Here is a 19,755-nt window from a genome sequence, read left to right as displayed (position 1 = left end):
GTTCTTGTTGTATTGGAGTTTCCAAGATGACTCTCACTTGTAAACGCTTTGTTTCCAAGATGACTCTCACTTGTAAACGCTTTGTTTCCAAGATGACTCTCACTTGTAAATGCTTTTCATCTTGAGTGTAGCTCAGGCCTCCTGCACACCTTTCCGCCAGTACCACTCCTGGACAGAGTTCTCAAGAAGATCATGAACGACCGGGCCCAACTCATTCTGGTGGCTCCGGACTGGGCTCGGAGAGTCAGGTATCCCGAGCTGTTGCGTTTGTCCATCGGTCCTCCAATCAGGCTGCCTCTTCTGGAAGATCTCCTGTCGCTGCAGCAGGGGAGGTTTCCCCACCAGAACCTGTCAATGCTCTGCCTTCATGCGTTGAGATTGTGCAGTGACAGTTGATGGCTTTTGACCTTCTGCCCGAAATCTGTAATGTTCTTTTGGCAGCTTACGGTCCCTCCATGAAAATGGTATACGTCAGCCATTGGAGCAAGTTTGTGGCATGGTGAACAGACAAACAGTTCGAGCCCTTATCTGCACCCCTTTCCCAAGTTCTTTTATTTATAAGTACCCTGGCCCAGCCGGGCTCTGCATTAAGCATGTTGAAGGGTTATATGTCTGCTATCTCAGCTTTTCTGCAGCTGGAAGATCAACCTTCCCTTTTGAAGTCCCCTATTGTGAATAGGTTCCCTAAAGATCTTCAGCACATGCTTCCTCCAGCTCTCTTCATTACGCCTCAATGGGACCTCAATTTGGTTCTCACTTTTCTACTATGCGCCACTTTTGAGCTGCTTCATAACTACCCTCTTAGGCTCCTCGCCCATCAAGACAGCCTTCTGGTGGCAATTACTTCTGCCCGGAGGGTCAGTGAACTCCAGGCGCTGTCATTTTAGCCTCCATGTATTTCCTTTTACCCAGACAAACTGGTCCTTCGGACTCGAGCATTCTTCTTGCCGAAGGTGGCCTCCCCATTGCAAGTAGGACAGCTCATTACCTTGCCTACTCTTTACTCTCTTCGTCATCCTTCTAAGGAAGACGAGAGACTCTACTGGCTCAACCCAAAAAGAGTGCTGTTGTTCTACCTTAACCTCACACAGCCATTCTGGGTGGACGATCAACTCTTCGTGGGGTATTTCGGAGCCCAGAAAGGGAAGGTCATGCAGAAACGAACCATCTCCGCATTGATTGTGTTCTGCATTAAGAGCTGCTATGCTCTGGCCAAGAAGCAACCCCCGGAGGGCTTGCATGCTCATTCCACCAGAACAAAGGCTGCGACCACTGCGTTAGCACACAGAGTTCCGATCCTGGACAACTGTCAAGCTGCCACGTGGGCTTTGTTGCACATGTTCACAAAACACTACTGCCTAGACCATCAGTTCCATTGGGATAGGCAGTTTGCCTGTTTGGTCGTGCGGGACTTTCTACTCTAAATCAGGTTTTCAGAGCCATCTCCGGAGATGTAGTGCTTGGATATCTATTCTAAGATAAGGAATCTGCGGCTATCCTCCTCCCCACTCTGTGAACAGATTTTTAGGTACAAGGCTGTTTCCCTTTCAGGGCCATAGTTTCACACACCAGTGTCAGCGTTCTTCGTGGCTCTGCGCTCCTGGCTTGGAAAGTTACGAAAAGAAACTGAAGTTTGGGTGTCACCTACATAGGCAATGCACGTCACTTCCAGCGCCGGCGATGCCATGGGAGTAACTGATTGCACCTATCGGCGCGCAGAGGTACTGCTCCCAAAAACATTCTAGATCCAGTATGACGCTTGGGAATAATTCTAAGGTCAGGAATCTGCAGCTAGACAAAGTCTCTACCAGATTAGGCATTACCAAAGGTTAGTAACATGATCATCAGTGCACAGTCCTTCCAGCTCATAATGTGCTGGATTTTCTCTATATTTCCAATGTCTGCACTGCTGCCTGAAGTGTATAATGTAATGGACCACAGCTGCATTAAAATGCATTCTGTATTAATGTTCTGATGGATGCAAATATAGCCTAACTGTCTCTATTAATGCTTTCTTGCTTCTTTTCAGGTCACGCGCGACTCTTGACTTTTAGGAAAGAAGATGGGTCATATGGAGCTTGGAAAACCACTCCTAGCAGCACCTGGTCAGTTTTATGCTTCCTGCACCTTACTTATTTGGCCTACTGAATTCTAGATCATTGCATTGCCAGGCTACATATTAAGTTATCAAATATATCACTGGCTCAGTAAGCCAACCACCATTATTTCGTCCCAAGATTATCATTATTTCACATTCTCTTGTTTCATCATTAACTTGGTCCCAGATGTTTCTCTGTTGACTAAGTCCTAGGTCCATCACTAGCTCAGATGTGTGTCCATCATAGCCTCAGTCTCAGATTCACAAGTGGCAAATTTCGAGGCCCATTGTTGTCTCTGTCCCAAACGTGTTATTGGCTCAGTCCCAGAACCATCATTACCTCTAATTTTGGTTCACCAATGGCTCTGTCCTATGTCCATTATTGTGTCAGACCCGGCAGTTCCTGCAGCATCATTGTCTTCGTTCCGGGTCCATTAGTGGCTCGGTCCCAGTCCATCATTGCCTCAGTCAAAGGACCATAATTGGCTTGGTCTTTTAGTGGCTCAGTCTTAGTCTAGGTCGATCAGTGGCTCAGTCCCAGATTGATTACTGGTCCATTCACCAGGCCCTCATTTAAACACCATTAGCTGAGCCCCATGGGCCTTATTATGCGCTGGTCCGCACCACAATGTATTTGGTGCACCAGGCATTGACCAGGTGAGCGCGTCCTATTTTTGTTCATATGGTACCCTCAGTACAGCTGCAAGCTAACATCTGGCCTAAGGGCAGCACGTTAGTGAAAGGCGGGCCAGCAGAAGCTATCAGTCCATCTTTCACCGTATAGCAGCTATGCAGACCGCCTTTCAATAAGGGACAATAAGTGACAGCACCCACCAACAGGGGATGTCTGGAGGGACCTTGGGAGCCACTTTCCCCTATATTCAAGTAGAACCCTTGGAAGGGGGAATCACACTGAATGCGTGCCACCTCTTTGTGGCACACAGACAGACCCCTGACTGCTGCTTTGCATATGTGCCAGCGCCTATAATAGCACATTGGCGCAGAGGTTAAGTGTTTACTCAATTGCATGGGCTATACTGCCATGAAAATGAGGAATGCTCCCTTAATATCGCGCTTGTGCACATGTAGCACTAGCACAAACTGTATTAGGGAAGGGGCTGTGCATCTTCAGCCGGTTCTTTAATACCAACGTGCCTCAGGAGTGCAGAAAGTAGGCACACGCCTGTTGTTGCCTCATGGTACCATGTGTAATACAGTCCCAGGTGTGTTAGGAGCTCAGGTGAAGGTTCTTCATTATTGCATCTTCCTAGGTTCATCGTCTTTGCTGCACATCTAGGCCTGTCATTAGCATAGTCTAAGGTCCACTTTTGGGTTTGTTGCAGGTGCCTTTTAGACTCAGTTGCAGTTCCATTACTACCAAGCCAGTCCTAGGTCCATCACCCTTGGCCCAGTCCCAGTTCTATGAATATTGGATCCGTCTTGGGTCTTTCAGTGGCCCAGCAATAAGTTCATCATTGGCTGATTGCCTAGTCCTTCATTAGCACATTCTGAGTTCCAGCATTGGTTGAGTCCCAGATGCATTTTTGAATTAGTCCAATATTCATCATTCACTCCGAGGCTAACACTCACTCAGTTTCAGGGACATTATTGGGTTAGACTCAGGTTTAGTTGGTCCTCTGTCTCAGGCCTAGCACTGCTCAGTCCCGGTCCATCATATGCTCAGTCACTGGGCTAGTCACAGACCCATGATTGACTCTCGCTGGTCTGTCAATACTTCAGACCAAGAGTGGCCCAGAATTAGGTGGCTCTATCTTAGGTCATTTATTAGTCCAGTCCAAGGTACATCACTAGCTCAGTTCATGTCTATCAGTGTTCAGTTCCAGGCCCATTACTGTTGAATTTCCGGGTCCATGGGTGTTTCAGTCCCAGGTTAATTGTCACTGGTTTGGTACCAGACCTGTCATCTCTGGCTCAGCTCCTGGTGCATCATCTGCTTAGTTGCTATCCTTTATTATTTAATCATTCCTGGGAGCATTATGCTTGCCTCAGTCCCAGGTCTATTATCATTGGAGCAGTCTCAGGTCCACCAATGGCTCCTTCTATCATTTCTCATTGGCACCTGCTCCATTATTAGCGCATTGAGAGGTCCAAAATTTGATTACTCCCTGGTCCATCCATGGCTAAGTTCAAGGTCCATCACTGAATCAGTTCCAGAGCCAACATTTGTTCAGTCCAATGCCCATTGTTCCTCATTCCAAGGTTCGGCCGCAGGTCAATCAATAGCTGACAGCCAAGTCAATCTTTGGTTTTGCCCCGGGCCCATCATCATCGACTCACATGTTGGGCCATCGTCCCAAAGTCCATTATTTCTCATCCCCACATTAATTAGTGGTTCAACCCCAGGCTCGTCATTGGTTCAATGCCAAATGAATCATTAGTTTGGCTTCATGCCATCACAATTGGCTCAGTTCCAAGTCCATCACTGTCTCAGCCCCAGGTCAGTCATCATTCTCGGTTGTGGAAGATACAAATTGTTCTTTTCCTAAATACGTTTTGCTTGTTGTGTCATCGAACTGTGCTACCAATAAGCTTCTAACTTAGTTATTTTGATTTGGTAGAAATAGTTTCTAGAAAAAATATGAATATGCTGGCAAGTAAAATTGAATAATGAACAGCGGCAATAAATGACAGCATGGGTTTTGAGAAACTTAAACTTAAAGCTCCGAGAGGGCAACTAATCATATGGTTTTTTTTTTAACAGGGTAAATGACGAAGTTGTAACTAGTACTATCCCTATTTTCACGAAAAAATGTATGCCTTTGAATACAACAGATGATGTTTTGAATATTAATAATATTATGGTTTTCTTTTTTTTTTTTTTTCTTTTTTTTTTAAGTTCAATGAAATTTTATTAAGGAATGAAAAAGGAATAATCAATACACAATATCAGCTATAAAAGGGAGGGAGGAGGGAAGAGGGGAAGAAAGGGGGAGGAAGGGTTAACATATGCAAAATGTAAGAGATAAGAAAACTACAATGAAACAGTAATCATGGGCATTAGAAAAGAATCATAAAAAACATAACCGTTATAAGTTAAACAACAAATCTTAGAAGCATAAAAACAAAACAATATGCTAGAAAAACGTGAATGTGAAAAGGGTATCATGGAGGTTTAGAAACTTCTTGTTGAACAGGCATTGGACTAAAAGAACGGGCAGCACAGTTATTTAAATACAGCGTAATGGAGAGCCATAAGTCTGCACGTTTAGCTGCTAAGTGAACAGGAAAAACAAAGGCAGTATCAAGTCTATGATTGTGGCAGACATTATACCACCACGCTTTGAGGGAAACATTGGATGCATTTTTCCAGTTAACAGTAATTTGTTGAAAAGCTACAGCCAATAATAAATCAACAATGCGGACATGCATATCTACATTATCCCAGCAAGGAGATAAGCTACCTAAGAAGAGATGAGAGAGAGAAAAAGGAATACAAGTATGGAAAATAACATTAACTTGAGCCCACACCTGTAACCAAAAGTCATGCACATGTTTACAAAGAAATAGCATGTAGAGTAAGGTAGCATTAGGGGTATCACACGACCAGCATAAATCTGGGGTATTTGAAAAACGCTTATTTAGTGTAGAAGGCGTAAGAAGCAATCTGTTATAAATAAAGAATAAGGATTGTGTCAGGGAGGCCGCTCTGGAGGTTTTGCGGAGTTTTGCCCATATCTTATCCCATATAGATATCGGCCAGCTTATTCTGAGATCTGATTCCCATTGATGTTCAACCTTGGATTTAGGTCTAGGCAACTCATGCGTGTGGAGGTATTTATAGATAAGAGATGCCTTGGGGGTGCTGCGTAGGAGAGAGTGGAGTGGAGGGATAGGGATGGGTGAAGCAAGGGGAGGCGAAGAGATAGAGATCCGCTCATAAGTCTCGAGAACAGCAGCTTTGAGTAAACTTGGGGAAAAAGGATAAGGGTAGACCAAAAGAAGAACAGAGATCAGAGAAAGAAAGAAAGGTGGGACCAGAAAAAAGTTGCGCGATCCAAATCAAACCTCGGGTTCTCCAAGATTTCCAGTAAAAGGGCTTACAACTAATTAAGAGATATTTATTATGCCAAATGGTGGAGGAGAGGAAGTCATCAATGGTCAGAGGGGGATTAGCGGCAGCAGACAATAAGAGCTTGAGAGTGTACTTGTGGATAGGAGTGGGAAGCGAAGAGGGTTTACGGGAGAAAGCAAGATATTCTGCAAAAGAAAACGGAGATAGGAGATTGCGTTCAACCTTAACCCACAAAGGACAGGGAGAGGTGGGATCTTGCAGCCAGAGGGAAGCTTGACGTAACAAAAAGGCCTTCTGATATGCAGGAAAGTCAGGAAAGTTGACACCCCCTTCAGAAGCAGGGCGAATTAATCTGGCAAGAGACATTCTGGATTTTTTTGAGTTCCATAAAAATGAGGATAATATTGAGTTAAACTTTTTAAAGAATCGCGATGGGATTGATACTGGAATGTTGGACAATGTATAAAGAATAATGGGGGAAATCATCATTTTAATAGTCTCCAAGCGACCCCACCAGGACAGGTAAAAAGGATGCCACCTTGCAGTGAGGTCCGCAATCTTTTGTGCGCACTTGGACACGCATAAAGAGACAGTGTCTGGAATGGAAGAAGTGATATATAACCCCAGATATTTAATATGGGAGGGACACCAAGTAAACTGGGAGACACTAAATTCTTGTTTGAAAGTGAATTTAGTCAAGGGTAGGATCTCACATTTATCATGATTAAGCTTATATCCGGAAATGGAGGAATAATTTCGGACTTCGTCTAGAAAAGCGGGGATGGATTCTGCAGGATTGGAAAGAAAAAGTAAAATATCGTCTGCATAAGCAGCGAGCTTAATTTGAGAATCTGCAATCTGGAATCCATGGATAGCGGGATTCTGACGTAGTTTGGACAGAAAAGGTTCTAAAGCAAGGTTGAAAAGAAAGGGGGAAAGGGGGCAACCCTGACGGACGTCCCTGCCTAAATCAAAATAAGAAGAGATTTGACCATTTGCAAATACTGCAGCTCTGGGGTGTGAGTACAGCAGGGAGACTAAAGAAATAAATCTAGGTCCAAAGCCAAACCAAGTGAGGGTGTGAAAAAGATAGAGCCATTCGACCCGATCAAACGCCTTTTCGGCATCAAGGGCTACTGCTGCAAGGGATTGCTGACAGCGGGAAGATTTTGAGAATATATTAAATAGGAGTCTGGTGTTGTCCGTAATATGTCGGCCTTTGACAAATCCGGACTGCTCTTCACCCAGAAGATCAGGGAGAAGGTGGTCTAGTCGAATCGCCAATGCTTTAGCGAAAAGTTTGTAGTCAATATTGACTAAGGATATAGGCCTGTAATTTTTGCAATACTTAACGTCCTTCCCGGGTTTGGGTATCAAACAAATATGAGCATCTGAAAACGTCCCTGAGGAAGCGCCTTGTGCAATAAAAGTGTGAAGACAGGAATGCAATCGTGGAATCAACAACTTAGAAAAATGAAGGTAAAATTCAACGGTAAACCCGTCTGGACCAGGAGCCTTGTTGAGTTTGAGAAGTTGCAAAGCAATGAGCAATTCCTTTTGTGTAACGTCAGATTCTAAGGAAGAAAGGTCAAGGGGGAAATTGGCTGGTGTGTGGATGGTAGAGAAAAAGCGGGCAAGGGAACTGGGAGAGGGTTGAGTCCCAGGTGTGTACAAAGTCTCATAGAAACGTGAAAACTCAGCAAGAATGTCAGCATCTACATGTTTCAAATTATCATCAGAGTCATAAATAGATTCAATATTTAACTTATTATGCTTAATCTTCAAATAGCTAGCTAAGAGATTCCCTGCTTTGTTCCTACCCCCATAAAATTTAGCAGTCGACTTCAGCAAGTACAAGGAGGCGTCCTCCGTAGATTTCTCATTAAATTTCATTTTTGCTGCAACAAGGGGCGTCAAGCTATCAGCAGAGTGGGATGTGAAATAGGCATGTTCCAATCTCTTAATATCTGAAAGGAGGCTTTTGGTGGACCATCGAGCAGTTTTACGTTTGTTTGCGACGTAACTAATGATAAAGTCACGTGCCGCTGCTTTAAAGGCATCCCAAATAGTATGCTCCGGGAGGGCGGCGTTATCGTTAATCAAAAAATCGGCGAAAAAGGAGGTGAAGGTAGCTGTAAACTTGGAATCAGCAAGGAGGGAGTTATTAAAACGCCATCTTCTGGGACCAACAATCTTAGGGAATACATCAACACGTGAGAACAGGAGCATGATCTGAAAGCAGTATCGGGCCAATCTCGGAGTGTAAAAGTGATTGGGCGAGATTATGGGAAACAAAAATGTAATCTAATCGTGATTGGGAGCGGTGACAGGGAGAATAAAAAGTATATTCCCGTAATTTTGGATTACATAGGCGCCAAGAATCTACTAACTTATGTTGCGAAATAGCATGACTAAACTGCTTGTGGGGCTTGTTGGGAGTATAGGGGGTCTTGGATGTCCTATCAATAAAGGGATCTAGTGGTTGGTTACAGTCTCCCGCCAGAATAAAATTGTGGTCCATAAATTTAGTTAGAAGTGGAGAGAAATTGGCCCAAAAAGAGGGTTCGCCCGTGGTTGGGCCATAAACGTTAAGGAGAGAGATTGGAACACCCCTAAGTGATAGCTTGGCGTAGACCCATCTACCAGAAGCGTCAGATTCTTGGGTGAGGACCTGAAAGGGGAGAGATTTACGACAAAGAACTGCCACACCATTCCGTTTACCGTCACCCTGTGAATAAAAGAGTTCGCCCACCCATCCATGTTTGAGTTTAACAGATTCTGTATCAGTTAGATGCGTTTCTTGAAGGAATGCAATGTCAACGTTCAATTTGGCTAGGTGTGACAAAATCCTTTGACGCTTAATCGGAGAATTAATACCCTTCACATTCCATGACAATACATTTAATGACATAAAAATAATATTTCCACAAAAAATATGGAAAACATGGGTAGTGAATAAAAAACCCATAAAAAGACATAAAGAAAGAGGAGAAAATAGCATGAAAATGTTGAAGAGAAGGAGGAAAAGAGGGCAAATAAGAGCATACTTGTTATCAAGAAAGGACAAGTGTAAGGGAGGAGTACAAAAATTTAAGCAGAAAGTCAAAAGTAAGAAAACAGTGGAGAAACAAATGTATGTAAGGAGACAAGGGATACATCTCTTACACAATCTAAAGGTTCCGATCAGAGGTAGGAAGACAAGATGGATACAAATGGACAAAAATGAGAACAAGGGAAGAGAGAATAGGAAGAGACAGGAGGAAAGAACAGTGGATGCACGGGGAAAACAATTGAGGGAATAATGAAAGAACATACCTACAGAGGAAGGGTGCGAGAAAGGGTGGGGGAGGGGAGGAACCACATGGGTGAGGCAGCACATCCACGAGCAACGAAGCAGGGACCGGGAGACACCATTGAACACGAAAAAATTCCTGTAAGGCGAAAAATGAAGAACAAGGAATTAAAGCCATGCTAGGGGATTATGACGAGATCATGACTAACAAATAGAACAGGGAACAACATCATACATATACAGTAGAACATCGGCCAAGTGGATATTTAAATAATCAGAAGAACTTAGGGTAACTGCAGTCCAACGAGGGTCTTTAAACAAGAACAAGATAGAGAGAGCCTTCAAATAGTCATATAAGCACTAGTCAACCAGGAGCAGAGGATGATGGTCCGGAGACATCCATGGTAGATGATTTGTGCGCATTGATGAAGCTTTGTAAACGCACAGGGTCTTCATAGGTTGTAGTCTTATTATTATAGGTAACTTTGAAAAAACATGGGTGATAAAGGCCATATCGTGCCCCCATCGCGCGCAGATCTTCTCTTAGGCTCAGAAAAACCTTGCGACGATTGGCGGTGGCCTTAGCATAGTCCTGTGCAAAGAATAGGGATGAGCCAAACCAAGACAGATTCGGAGAGGATTTGGCCGCCGTCAAAACCATCAAGAGATCTAAGTATTCCAAAAAGTAGATGATGACCCCTCTGGGTCTCTGTGAGGGAGAAGCAGAAGAAGGTGGCCGACCCAGTCTGTGAGCACGCTGAATATTGAGAGCCTTGTCCTGTGGCAGATGCAAGAGCTTGGGAAGAAACGTCTTGAAGAAAGTAATTGGGTCAGACCCTTCGAGTCCTTCAACTAGGCCATAAATACGAAGATTGTTGCGTCTGTTTCTGTTTTCCAACTGCTCTACTTGTTGTTGGAGATCTGAAACTTGAGATTTCAGGTTCGAGACAACAGAGGATGTTTCTTGGAACGACTGAACAGATTTTTCGATTGATGTAACCCTCGTCTCCATTTGCGACCAATTGTCCGTGAGAACCTGGAGCTTACTGTTTGTCTCTTCCATGAAAGGACGCAAGGATCTTATTTCTTCTAACAATAATTCCATGGACACTGGACCAGAGTGCTTTGGAGGCGAGAGGGAGTCCGACTTAAGCCTCTTCGTGTTGGATTTAGAATTATCCGGCGAGTGCCTGGAAGGATGCATTGGCGTAACAAAGCCAGACAAATTAAGAGAGTATTCCAGTTGTGAAAGAGCAGAGAAAACCTTTGAATTCTTCAGAATCTGAGGTTTGAGCGGGCAAGATGAATGCGACATTGACTTGAGTCTACCCATATGACAGAGCCGTGGAATGGTTGACTCGTTAAAGGTCACAAAAAGCTAGAACAAAGAGAGCTCAGGAGAAGACACAGCAGGCGTACGAGGGTGATAAGTACGTCAGGCAAAGAAAGCAACCATCTCCATAATACTCAGACGCAATCAGTTGCCAGGGCTCATGAGGAAAAACTGAAGAACCAACTGTGATGGTATCAGGATGCTGTTAGTGTGGCATTGTTTTGCAGAATGTCAGTATCATCGCTTTGCGTAGTGCAAGGTGTTCTCAAGCAAATCAGCGAGATATGAAGCGAAATGGCTTCTCATGTACTTCACAGAAGCCTACAACAACTAATAACATTGATGATATAGAAACAGCCAGGCGTGCCCCGTGATGAAGGCATGAGAAGATCCCAGTAGGGCGTTGATAATGTCATAACTTGAAAAAGAGCTCAGCGGTAAATATGGGAGAGAAGGGCGCTTCGTGAAGGAACATTGTTAAAATACAGTATACGTGACTAGTGCTCCAAATAGAAGGCAGGCATTGCAAAAATCAGTGTAGAGGTGAAGAATAGTCATGAAAGTGAATTGTGAGCCACAAGGAATGTGTAATATCGAGTGCTCTCAGCGCTGGGCTGACGAAGCAGTTACCTCAGGATAACACGCATTAGTCTGCAGAGCTAAGATGGCCGCCGCAACGAGATAATCCTGAGGGAGCGTTCAAGCGGCAATTCCAGCGTCGCGAAGACACGAAAGGGCTTCATTCGCCGTCGGGTGTGATCAGGACATAATCCGACGCATTCTCATCCATTCGCCCCCAGGAATAGAAAGCAGGAACCGGCTGGTCTCACGGTGCCGCTCCGGAGCCTTACTCGGGCGCCGCCATCACTCGCGGGCGCCAAGCCACGCCCCAGAGGCATAAAATATTATGGTTTTCTAATAAGGAAGATCAGGTAGCCGAAGTGTAATTTAAGAAAGTTTATTTAGTCTTAGTTGTAGCTTGGTAAATTCAATGTACAGCAGCCTGCCCGCTGCTCAGCCCATACTCCACTGCCACACCTCACCTCACAGGCACCCAAACATTCCATTCATCATCACCGCTCCAACATTCCATGCATCGCATTCACACTGGCTGAGCAGCTCTGGATAAAGCAACTGGGGAAAAGCATAAGTACAAATACAAGATATTACACGTTTATTTACCACTTTCTTCAAAGAATTCCTTGCCAGTGGATTTGGTCAGCTTTGTTGGCTCAATCCAGGATTTGTTCTCTAGGATATAATATAATTACTAGTGACTTTAAAACCCACTTATCTAGACTGAAATATACTAATGGAAATACCAAGTCGGACGACTACTTCAGGTAAATGCCAAGCATTAGACGTAAGGTGTATTAGATCAATATTGCTTAATTTCAGTGTAAGTTTCTAGCCAAATTTTCATGCTTTTTTGTGAGACTGATTACTGTCCTGAATTATAATTCTATTTCAATATTACATTTAAATTAATGTATACCATTTGTATTTATCCCTCAATTAAATCAGCCATTACCCTCAAAATACCCATCAGTTTGAGCATCATTTATTTTCCGGTTCAAAAGGGACAACAAAGATTCCATAACCAACCATTTTATTAATTTCATTTGACAAAATGGCCTTTTACCTCATCCTCATCTCTTGTCATGTTGCAAGAATCGGGAGACATAGTGATGGTTCTATTGTGGTTGTACTCTGATGTCATGACATTCATGTTGTTCTTTCTTTCAGGCTTACTGCCTTCATTGCTAAGATACTCTCCATTTGTCGCGATCACATTAATATGAACGATGGCACCATCCTGACAGCGGTGGACTTTCTGATGAAGCATCAGGTGGAGAATAGCGGGGCCTTCAGGGATCCAGCACCGGTCTGGCACAGGGAGATGCAGGTAATCAGAGTAATGTTCTGCCTCAGGAGAAATTGGGAGAAGGTCCAAATAATGTATTTACTCTACATGAGCTACTCCTACTTGAGAGGGTGTTGCTGTTCTTGCTTCTCCTAACCTAGGAATATATTGGGAAGATGTAGGTTTAAAGATTGTCTGTGTCTTGATGCAATGAGGGTAGGCCGTAGTCCCCTGGTCTCCCTCTCCCCATTGACCCCACTGCAGAGAAATCTGAGGCACAAGTGCTTGGAACCAGCATCCTTGCAATGGAAGAAAGTGTCCCTGCCACCTGCAGATGTGCTGCCCCAACATGTGTTTCTATGTCAATGAGCCACAGCGGAAAAAAAACATCAAACATAAATAAAATACAGGACTGTGCAGTGCTAGTCTCTCACTTGATTTCAGTTAATTTAATTGGTTTATTTTGGCTGATGTGTCTCTTGACACTTTGTTAGCTGTTATTTTTACCCAGCTCACTGGTATTCTATTGACAATACAATAATGAAGAACAGAGTCAGGCTGCTCTACCTTTTTACTAAAGTTCCACTATGCTCTATGCCATGGCATTATCCATTGTATCCATGCCATGCTGTTATGACCTGAGTGTATCCAACCAGTGCAGGCTGTAGTGGGAGATGGTAAACATAACCTAATGCATTCTTTGGCCACAGCTGCCCTCAGCCATACATAGAATATTATGTAGCTGTACAGCAACCGCTGCAACGAGCATCATCCAACCAATGATAATATGCTGCAGGCAACATTCAAAGTTGTCTGTAAAACAAAACGTTTAGAAGCTCCTGTACAGGCACTGATGCCCCTAAACGTTTTTAGTAAAATCTAGTGCCTAAAAGATCAAAGCGCCAGCTGCGGACATCTAGTCGTACAATACCATGGCAAAGTCGAAAGTTCTGGTAGAGCTCGATGAAGTGTGGTTCGAATACACCCAGTCTACGCTTACCTTTAGACTTAGAAGAAATTTCATATGTAAATGTCTAAGAAGTTTAAGTTTAGCGGGGCAAGGCAGTTGGCAGAGTCCAAGAAGGAGCTGTTGTCACCGGGTAGCTGCTGGACGAAGTTACAGTGAAGATGTTTCCATTTGGAAGTCGAAAATGTCCCGCGAGACAAAGCTGCAGGCTGTATTCGATGAGGGTTGCAGGAGGCTGGATATCCTTCCAAAGAGGAGCAACTCAACAGGATTTACTTCTGTGGGGAAGAACTTAGCAGGAGCTTCCGCAAAGTTAGGGCAACTTGTACTGCACCATGGGCGGATTAGCAAGCAGGTTGGTCTCAGTCTCTTCTCGGTTCTGTAATGCAATGTAATGTGATGTAATGTAATATAACTAGGTACTTGTAAAGTGCGCTGCTACTCCACAGAGTGTTCCGGCGCTGAAAAGACAACGAGACAGACAGTGAGCACAACAAGCAGGTAGGCCTAGATCTAATGTTGGAATAGCCAGGTTTTTAATTTCCTCCTAAAGGCGAGGAGATCCTGCACCTGTCTAAGAGAGAGTGGCAAGCTATTCCATAGCCGAGATACCACCACTTGAAAGGAGCAACCACCCATAGGGAGCAGGAAAACTTTGGAATGGTCGTCAGGAGCTGTACTGAGGACCTCAAAGTCCATTGTGGGACATAGTGCTGAATCCTTTTCCTGATGTAAGGGTCCCCTGTATTATGAAGGGCCTTAAAGACCAAGACTAGCGCTTTAAAATGGATCCTCTTTTGGACCGGTAGCCAGTGCAAGGATATCAAGTGGGGAGTCATTCGCGCCCTGGGGCCAACAATAAGAATAGCTCTGGCCGCCGCATTCTGAACCACCTGCAAGGGACCTAGTAGATAGTCAGGGAGGCCCAGGTACAGGGCATTGACGTAGTCCAGCCTTGAAACAAAGAGGGCCTGGACTACATCCTTCTGTGTGAGACCGGGAGCAGGGGAAGAAAATTCTTTAACATTTTCAATAGCCCAAAGCAGGTGCTGGCCACAGTTTGAATCTGAGCCTTAATGGACAGGTCAGCGTCTAGCTTGACCCTAAGGCTCTTCACGGTGCTATTAAGGTTACAGGAGGGGACATATCCTGTGGCCACCATTGGCGCCATGCTTCACCAGGATTAGAGCAGAAGAAAATAATCTCCCACTTTTCCGGATTACGCTTCATTTGGTTTTGTCTAAGCCAGGAAAACACCTCCGTCAAGCAGGCGTTTATCTCACCGCATCTAAAGTCGGCACCCTTAGCACAGGTGAACAACAATTGCGTGTCATTGGCGTAGGATACTATTGTATTCCTCAGCTAGGAGCGCAAGGGGGGCCATGTACACGTTAAAGAGTGTTGGGTCAAATCCGAGCCCTGTGGGACCCCTACTTTCATAGGGGGGATGTGAGCCGAAAAGGGAGGGGACCAAATTGTTTTCTGATGTCCACTTAAAAAGGAGGTGAACCATCTGAGTACCATGCTACCAATGCCACACTCCTGGAGTCTTCGCAGGAGTCGGTCGTGGAGGCCGTGGAAAGGTCCAACAATACCAGTACCGCGTTGCCACCTTTGTCTAGTGTTGCTTTAATAGTTTCAGAGACATCTAATAAGGCTGTTTCAGTACAGAAGTTTGCTCTGAAACCCAACTAACTTGGGTGAAGTAAATGGTTGTTCTCCACATATTCCGTGGTGACTGTATTTACATATTTCTCCAAAACCTTGGAGAAGAAAGGCAGCAATGATATTGGCCAGTAATTACCGGCTACCAATGGATCTGCAGCAGGTTTCTTTAAAAGCAGGATCATTTTTCGTGTTTCTAGCTCTCCGGCATTTGCCCCTCATACAGAGAGGTGTTCAGGACCAAGTTGACGACTTGGTTAATCACCTCAACAATAGATGCCAGCACTTTAGCTGGACAAGGGTCGGAGGGTGCACTGGACTTTAGAGCTTTCATTATCTTGAGGGATTTATCCAAAGTGATAGAAGGAAACTGCATGAGGGAAAAACCAATATTAGGGTTAGCACGGGGGCGGACCCATGTTTACTAAAGTCACCAGGGGCTGCGTCTCAAAAGAATCTTGGATTATTTTAATTTTGTCATAAAAATAGCGGGCCATGTGGTTAGTCGAATCACTGGTAGGGGCAAATTAGGGGATGAGAAGTCTTTTACCATTTTAAAAAGTTCTTTACTTTTGTTCCCGGCCTGTTCGACTTTAGAGGAAAGAAAAAGTTTATTTTCTTCGTGGACTTTACTGTAGTTGACTTTCAGGGCCAGTTTGTAGGTGATTTTGTCCGTGTGATTGAAGTTATTCCGCCACGCTCTCTTAAGGCGTTTGCAAGCACTTTTGCTCTTCCTAAGGGCCTCCGTGAACCATGGGGCCGAGGCTCTGCTAGTTTTTGCTTCCCGAGTGGAAGGAGGGGCAAGCGCCAGGGAACGGAGTTGTTGCCAGTTCTCCAAGGAGAGCACATCACTCTTGAGGTTTCCGCTGTGAGGGATAGGGTGGAGGCTAAGTGCAGTATGCAACGCCTCCGAGGTGAACTAATGAAACGGCCTAAAACTGCTGGCGCGAGGCTTGCAATATGAATGAGGGCTATCTGAATCCTTATGGACTCTAAAACCAAGCAGAAAATGGTCAGACCATACTATGGGGAAGGGCGCGTCCATTTCTATCCTGGCGGTGGAAAAGATCTGGTCCAAAGTGTGACCCCTTTCATGGGTAGAGAAGAGGACATAAGGGGCCAGGTTGAGTATGCCCAGAGATTCGCACAGCCCCATGGGCTCAAGTTCCCCTGGTTTGTCCATTAGAATATTAAAATTCCCGAGTACCAAGCAGTGACTGTATTTGGCAGCAAGAGGGTAGATAGCGTGGCTAATAGACTCTGTGAACTTTCCAGTTGGCCCAGTAGGGCCGATACGGCAAATACGGCAAGAAGGAAGCCGAGGCTCTCGGCCCCCTCTATCAACATGGTAGGCAGTAAAGAGCAAGTAGAATATGGCCATACCCCCGCCCCTTCCCCCTGGCCGATCCTTTCTTTGGATCTGGTATCCAAGGGGGATCCCAATAGCAATGGTGGGATTAGAGCCTTCGTTTAGCCACGTTTCGGTTAGAAACATAATATTGAGCGTTAAATCTATTAGAAGTTCAAAGAGCTGAAACTTGTTTGTTTCTACCGACTGGGTGTTTAGTAGGAAAGCCTTCAGTTGACTCCCTTCCCCGTGCTTTTGGTCTGAGTGGGCGCCGGTGTTAGACTTCTCTTTGCACTCCACACGCGTCTCGCTGCGAGGGGGAAAGGCGGCCCAATTGCAGTGTTTGCAGGCAAGGCAGCCTGCATCTGCCTGAAGGGAAAAGTGGGAGCAGCAGTTCACACACTTGCCAATATCAACTAGCCTTGCTCTGCAGTAACTTATGCGATTTATGTGATGTAGTGGCAAACCGGCAGCATTTCCAGCACAAAATGGCGGTTTCTAACTATTAGCTTGGCTGCCTCCCACTCAAAGTTCGATTCCCGCCTCCCTTCACACATCAAATTCAACACATTGCAGAAAGTTAAAATGCAAGTTTAAAAGCAGTACATGAATCTAAAAAAAAAACTAGAACTAGTTCTGAGCTGTACAAATAAGCAAATTAGCAGCTAGTACTACGAGCAAGGTGCAGCTGACTGCACTATCACGGGACCGAGCGTGCTCACGCAGCGTCCTGTTTTAAAATCCCCAGGTTGAAACAACTAGACCGCACCATCAAAGTAAATGGCAGTTTCTAATTATCAGCTCAGCTGCCTCCCACTCAGGGTTCGATTCCCGCCTCCCTCTGCACATCAAATTCAACACAGTGCAGAAAGTTAAAATGCAAGTTTAAAAGCAGTACATAAATCTAAAAAATAACAAGAACTAGTTCTGATCTGTACAAATAAGCAAATTATCAGCTAGTACTACGAGCAAGGTGCAGCTGACTGCACTATCACGGGGTCCGGGTTCTCAGTCCATTTTTTGACAGAATTTCTTTTTAAGTCCAAAGTTTTGGATTTGGGAAATCTTGGCACCTTTAGCACAACTTTCAAGGGCCCAGGACAGGGGGTGTATCACTTGGAGGGTCAGGACTCAATCTGCTGGTTCCAGGTGCGGGTTCAAGATGGTTGGAGCATTTTCTCTGTCCGAATCTCAGATCAGGAGGCCAGCGAACTGGCCCCTGGTAGTCCTGGGTGCAAGCAGAAAAGCAGGTCTCTAGCAGCTGGCCAGTCCTCTGAGGGCACAAGGCAGGCTTCAGGCAGAAGGGCAGTCCTTTTGGTGCAGCAGGTCAGTCCTTTGAAGTACACACCAGGCCATGGATAGCGGGGCAGTCCTTCGAGAGTCCTTCCACAGGCCCAGAAGTGAACTGAAGAGTGAGACTGAGGGTCCTATTTTTAGGTTGAGCATTCAAGACCTCTTGTATATACTTTAGTATATCCTTATATGTGTCTGTACTTTGTGGGTTCTGGAGATCAGCCCTAGGACTTGTCTGCTTCTGCTAAGGGATTTTTCTTTCTATTCAACTGCCCCTATTTAACTGTCTTGATGGAAAACGACCATTTGAGGCAGGGCCGGACTGGCCTTAGCGGGCACAGGGCATTTCCCCCGTGGGCCACAGGGGTGGGGGCCTTTTTCGTTACAGGGCCACTTTTGCAGCATAGCTGCAATATCGGCCTCTGTAACAAAATCGGCCAATACTGGCCATGCCAAACAGCTCGGCCGCACCCCCCAAAGCCCCGGTGGGGGGGGGAGGGGGCGGCCGAGCACTTTGCCAAGGCCAGTTTTGGGCCCTAGTAGAGGTCAGTAAAATACCAGAATTGCTTTCTGCTTGTTCAACTGCCTCTATTTAACTGTCTTGATAGAAAACAACCAGTAGAGGTCAGTAAAACACCAGAATTGCTTTCTGCTTAGGGACTTTCTTTTTTATTTTTCTGGCACCTGCCTCTATTTAACCTTCTTGATAGAAAATGATCAGCAGAGGTCAGTAAAATACCAGAATCACTTTAGTATTTTCTAGATTCCAGTCCATAGAAAATGTCTTCCACAAGCACACGTAGACAATAATATTTTCTTCAAATCTTGTATTTTCAGTGATATGACCACTGAAGGCCCTGATTTCATATTAAAAACATAGCTTTGGACTATACCATTTCCCGCTGAAAGGCAATATTCGTTCCCATACCTGCGTGTCACTCAGTTTGGTGCTTAGTTTCCCTCCATGTTAAAGAAGTGTAGATGTTTCAGCACCCAGGCTAATGTGCTGCATAGCGAAATACATATAAGGTCCCAAAGGTGAGACTGATTACATTGCAAATGCTTGTTATACCTAGTGCTAGCTTTGAATTGGAAGAACCTTAGGGACTTTTCCCCACACAGAAATATCTGGAGTTTCCTGCCTAACTGCCCAGGCTCTACAGGGTCTTAAAGTCACAAAAGGCTAGTGTGAAGTTCTTTGTGTGTGTGCTAAGGCAGGGTCTTTGAAGTTCAAGTGAGTCTCTGCTCCGCTCTACCCGTGTCCTGTTAAGGTGGCCCATCCTGACAACACTTAGTCCCTCTATTGTTTGGCTGTCGGAGAGGAATATACAAAGACCAACTACACCTAGTCAGTCATGTGATCAAGGAAACGGGCTGCAGACACAAAATGGTAACAAGAAATGCCAACTTTATTAAAGTTATAAAAGTGGGGGGTTGAGCCTGTTACTAGCACCCAGACTGGGTCTCTTATAAAGTAATATCAACAATTTCAGTGCCTAGGTGCTCTAGTCAAATTATAATATTTCGCTATAAGAACCACATTTGCAATTATAGTGGCCTTGGTAATTTATTTCACACTAATTTTTTAGTTTGAAAACGATTTTAAACATTCATAGCATGTCTTTCTTAGGAGGGCAAATTTTTCTCTTTTTTGCATATATACATTCACAGTAATAATTAAACATACGACAAAAATTAACATTTAAATGAAAAGGCAAAACAATTGTGAAGTAGACCAGTCCTTCAATCTAAGAACAAAGCACATGGCGGAATTTACATTTAAAATTCAATCATGTTCTACATCTTGACAGTATAAGCTTGTTGGGATTCTGTAGTGCAAGAACAGGCAATTTGCCGTGTTT

At 44.6% G+C, this 19,755-nt stretch overlaps 1 protein-coding gene across 1 annotated transcript in view; it reads left to right on the top strand.

The window, feature by feature from the left end:
* LOC146869372 (complement C4-like) overlaps nt 1–19,755 on the top strand; it is a 536,657-nt gene that overhangs the window by 358,114 nt on the left and 158,788 nt on the right. Inside the window, exons 25-26 of the mRNA XM_085599650.1 lie at nt 2,030–2,105; nt 12,503–12,662. Of these exons, the coding sequence (XP_085455776.1) occupies nt 2,030–2,105; nt 12,503–12,662 (236 nt within the window). The remainder of the gene's footprint in view (nt 1–2,029; nt 2,106–12,502; nt 12,663–19,755) is intronic.

Source organism: Triturus cristatus, chromosome 1_1, assembly GCF_964204655.1.
Source record: "Triturus cristatus chromosome 1_1, aTriCri1.1, whole genome shotgun sequence".
Taxonomy (NCBI): domain Eukaryota; kingdom Metazoa; phylum Chordata; class Amphibia; order Caudata; family Salamandridae; genus Triturus; species Triturus cristatus.
This window is presented reverse-complemented; position numbering and strand designations above follow the sequence as displayed.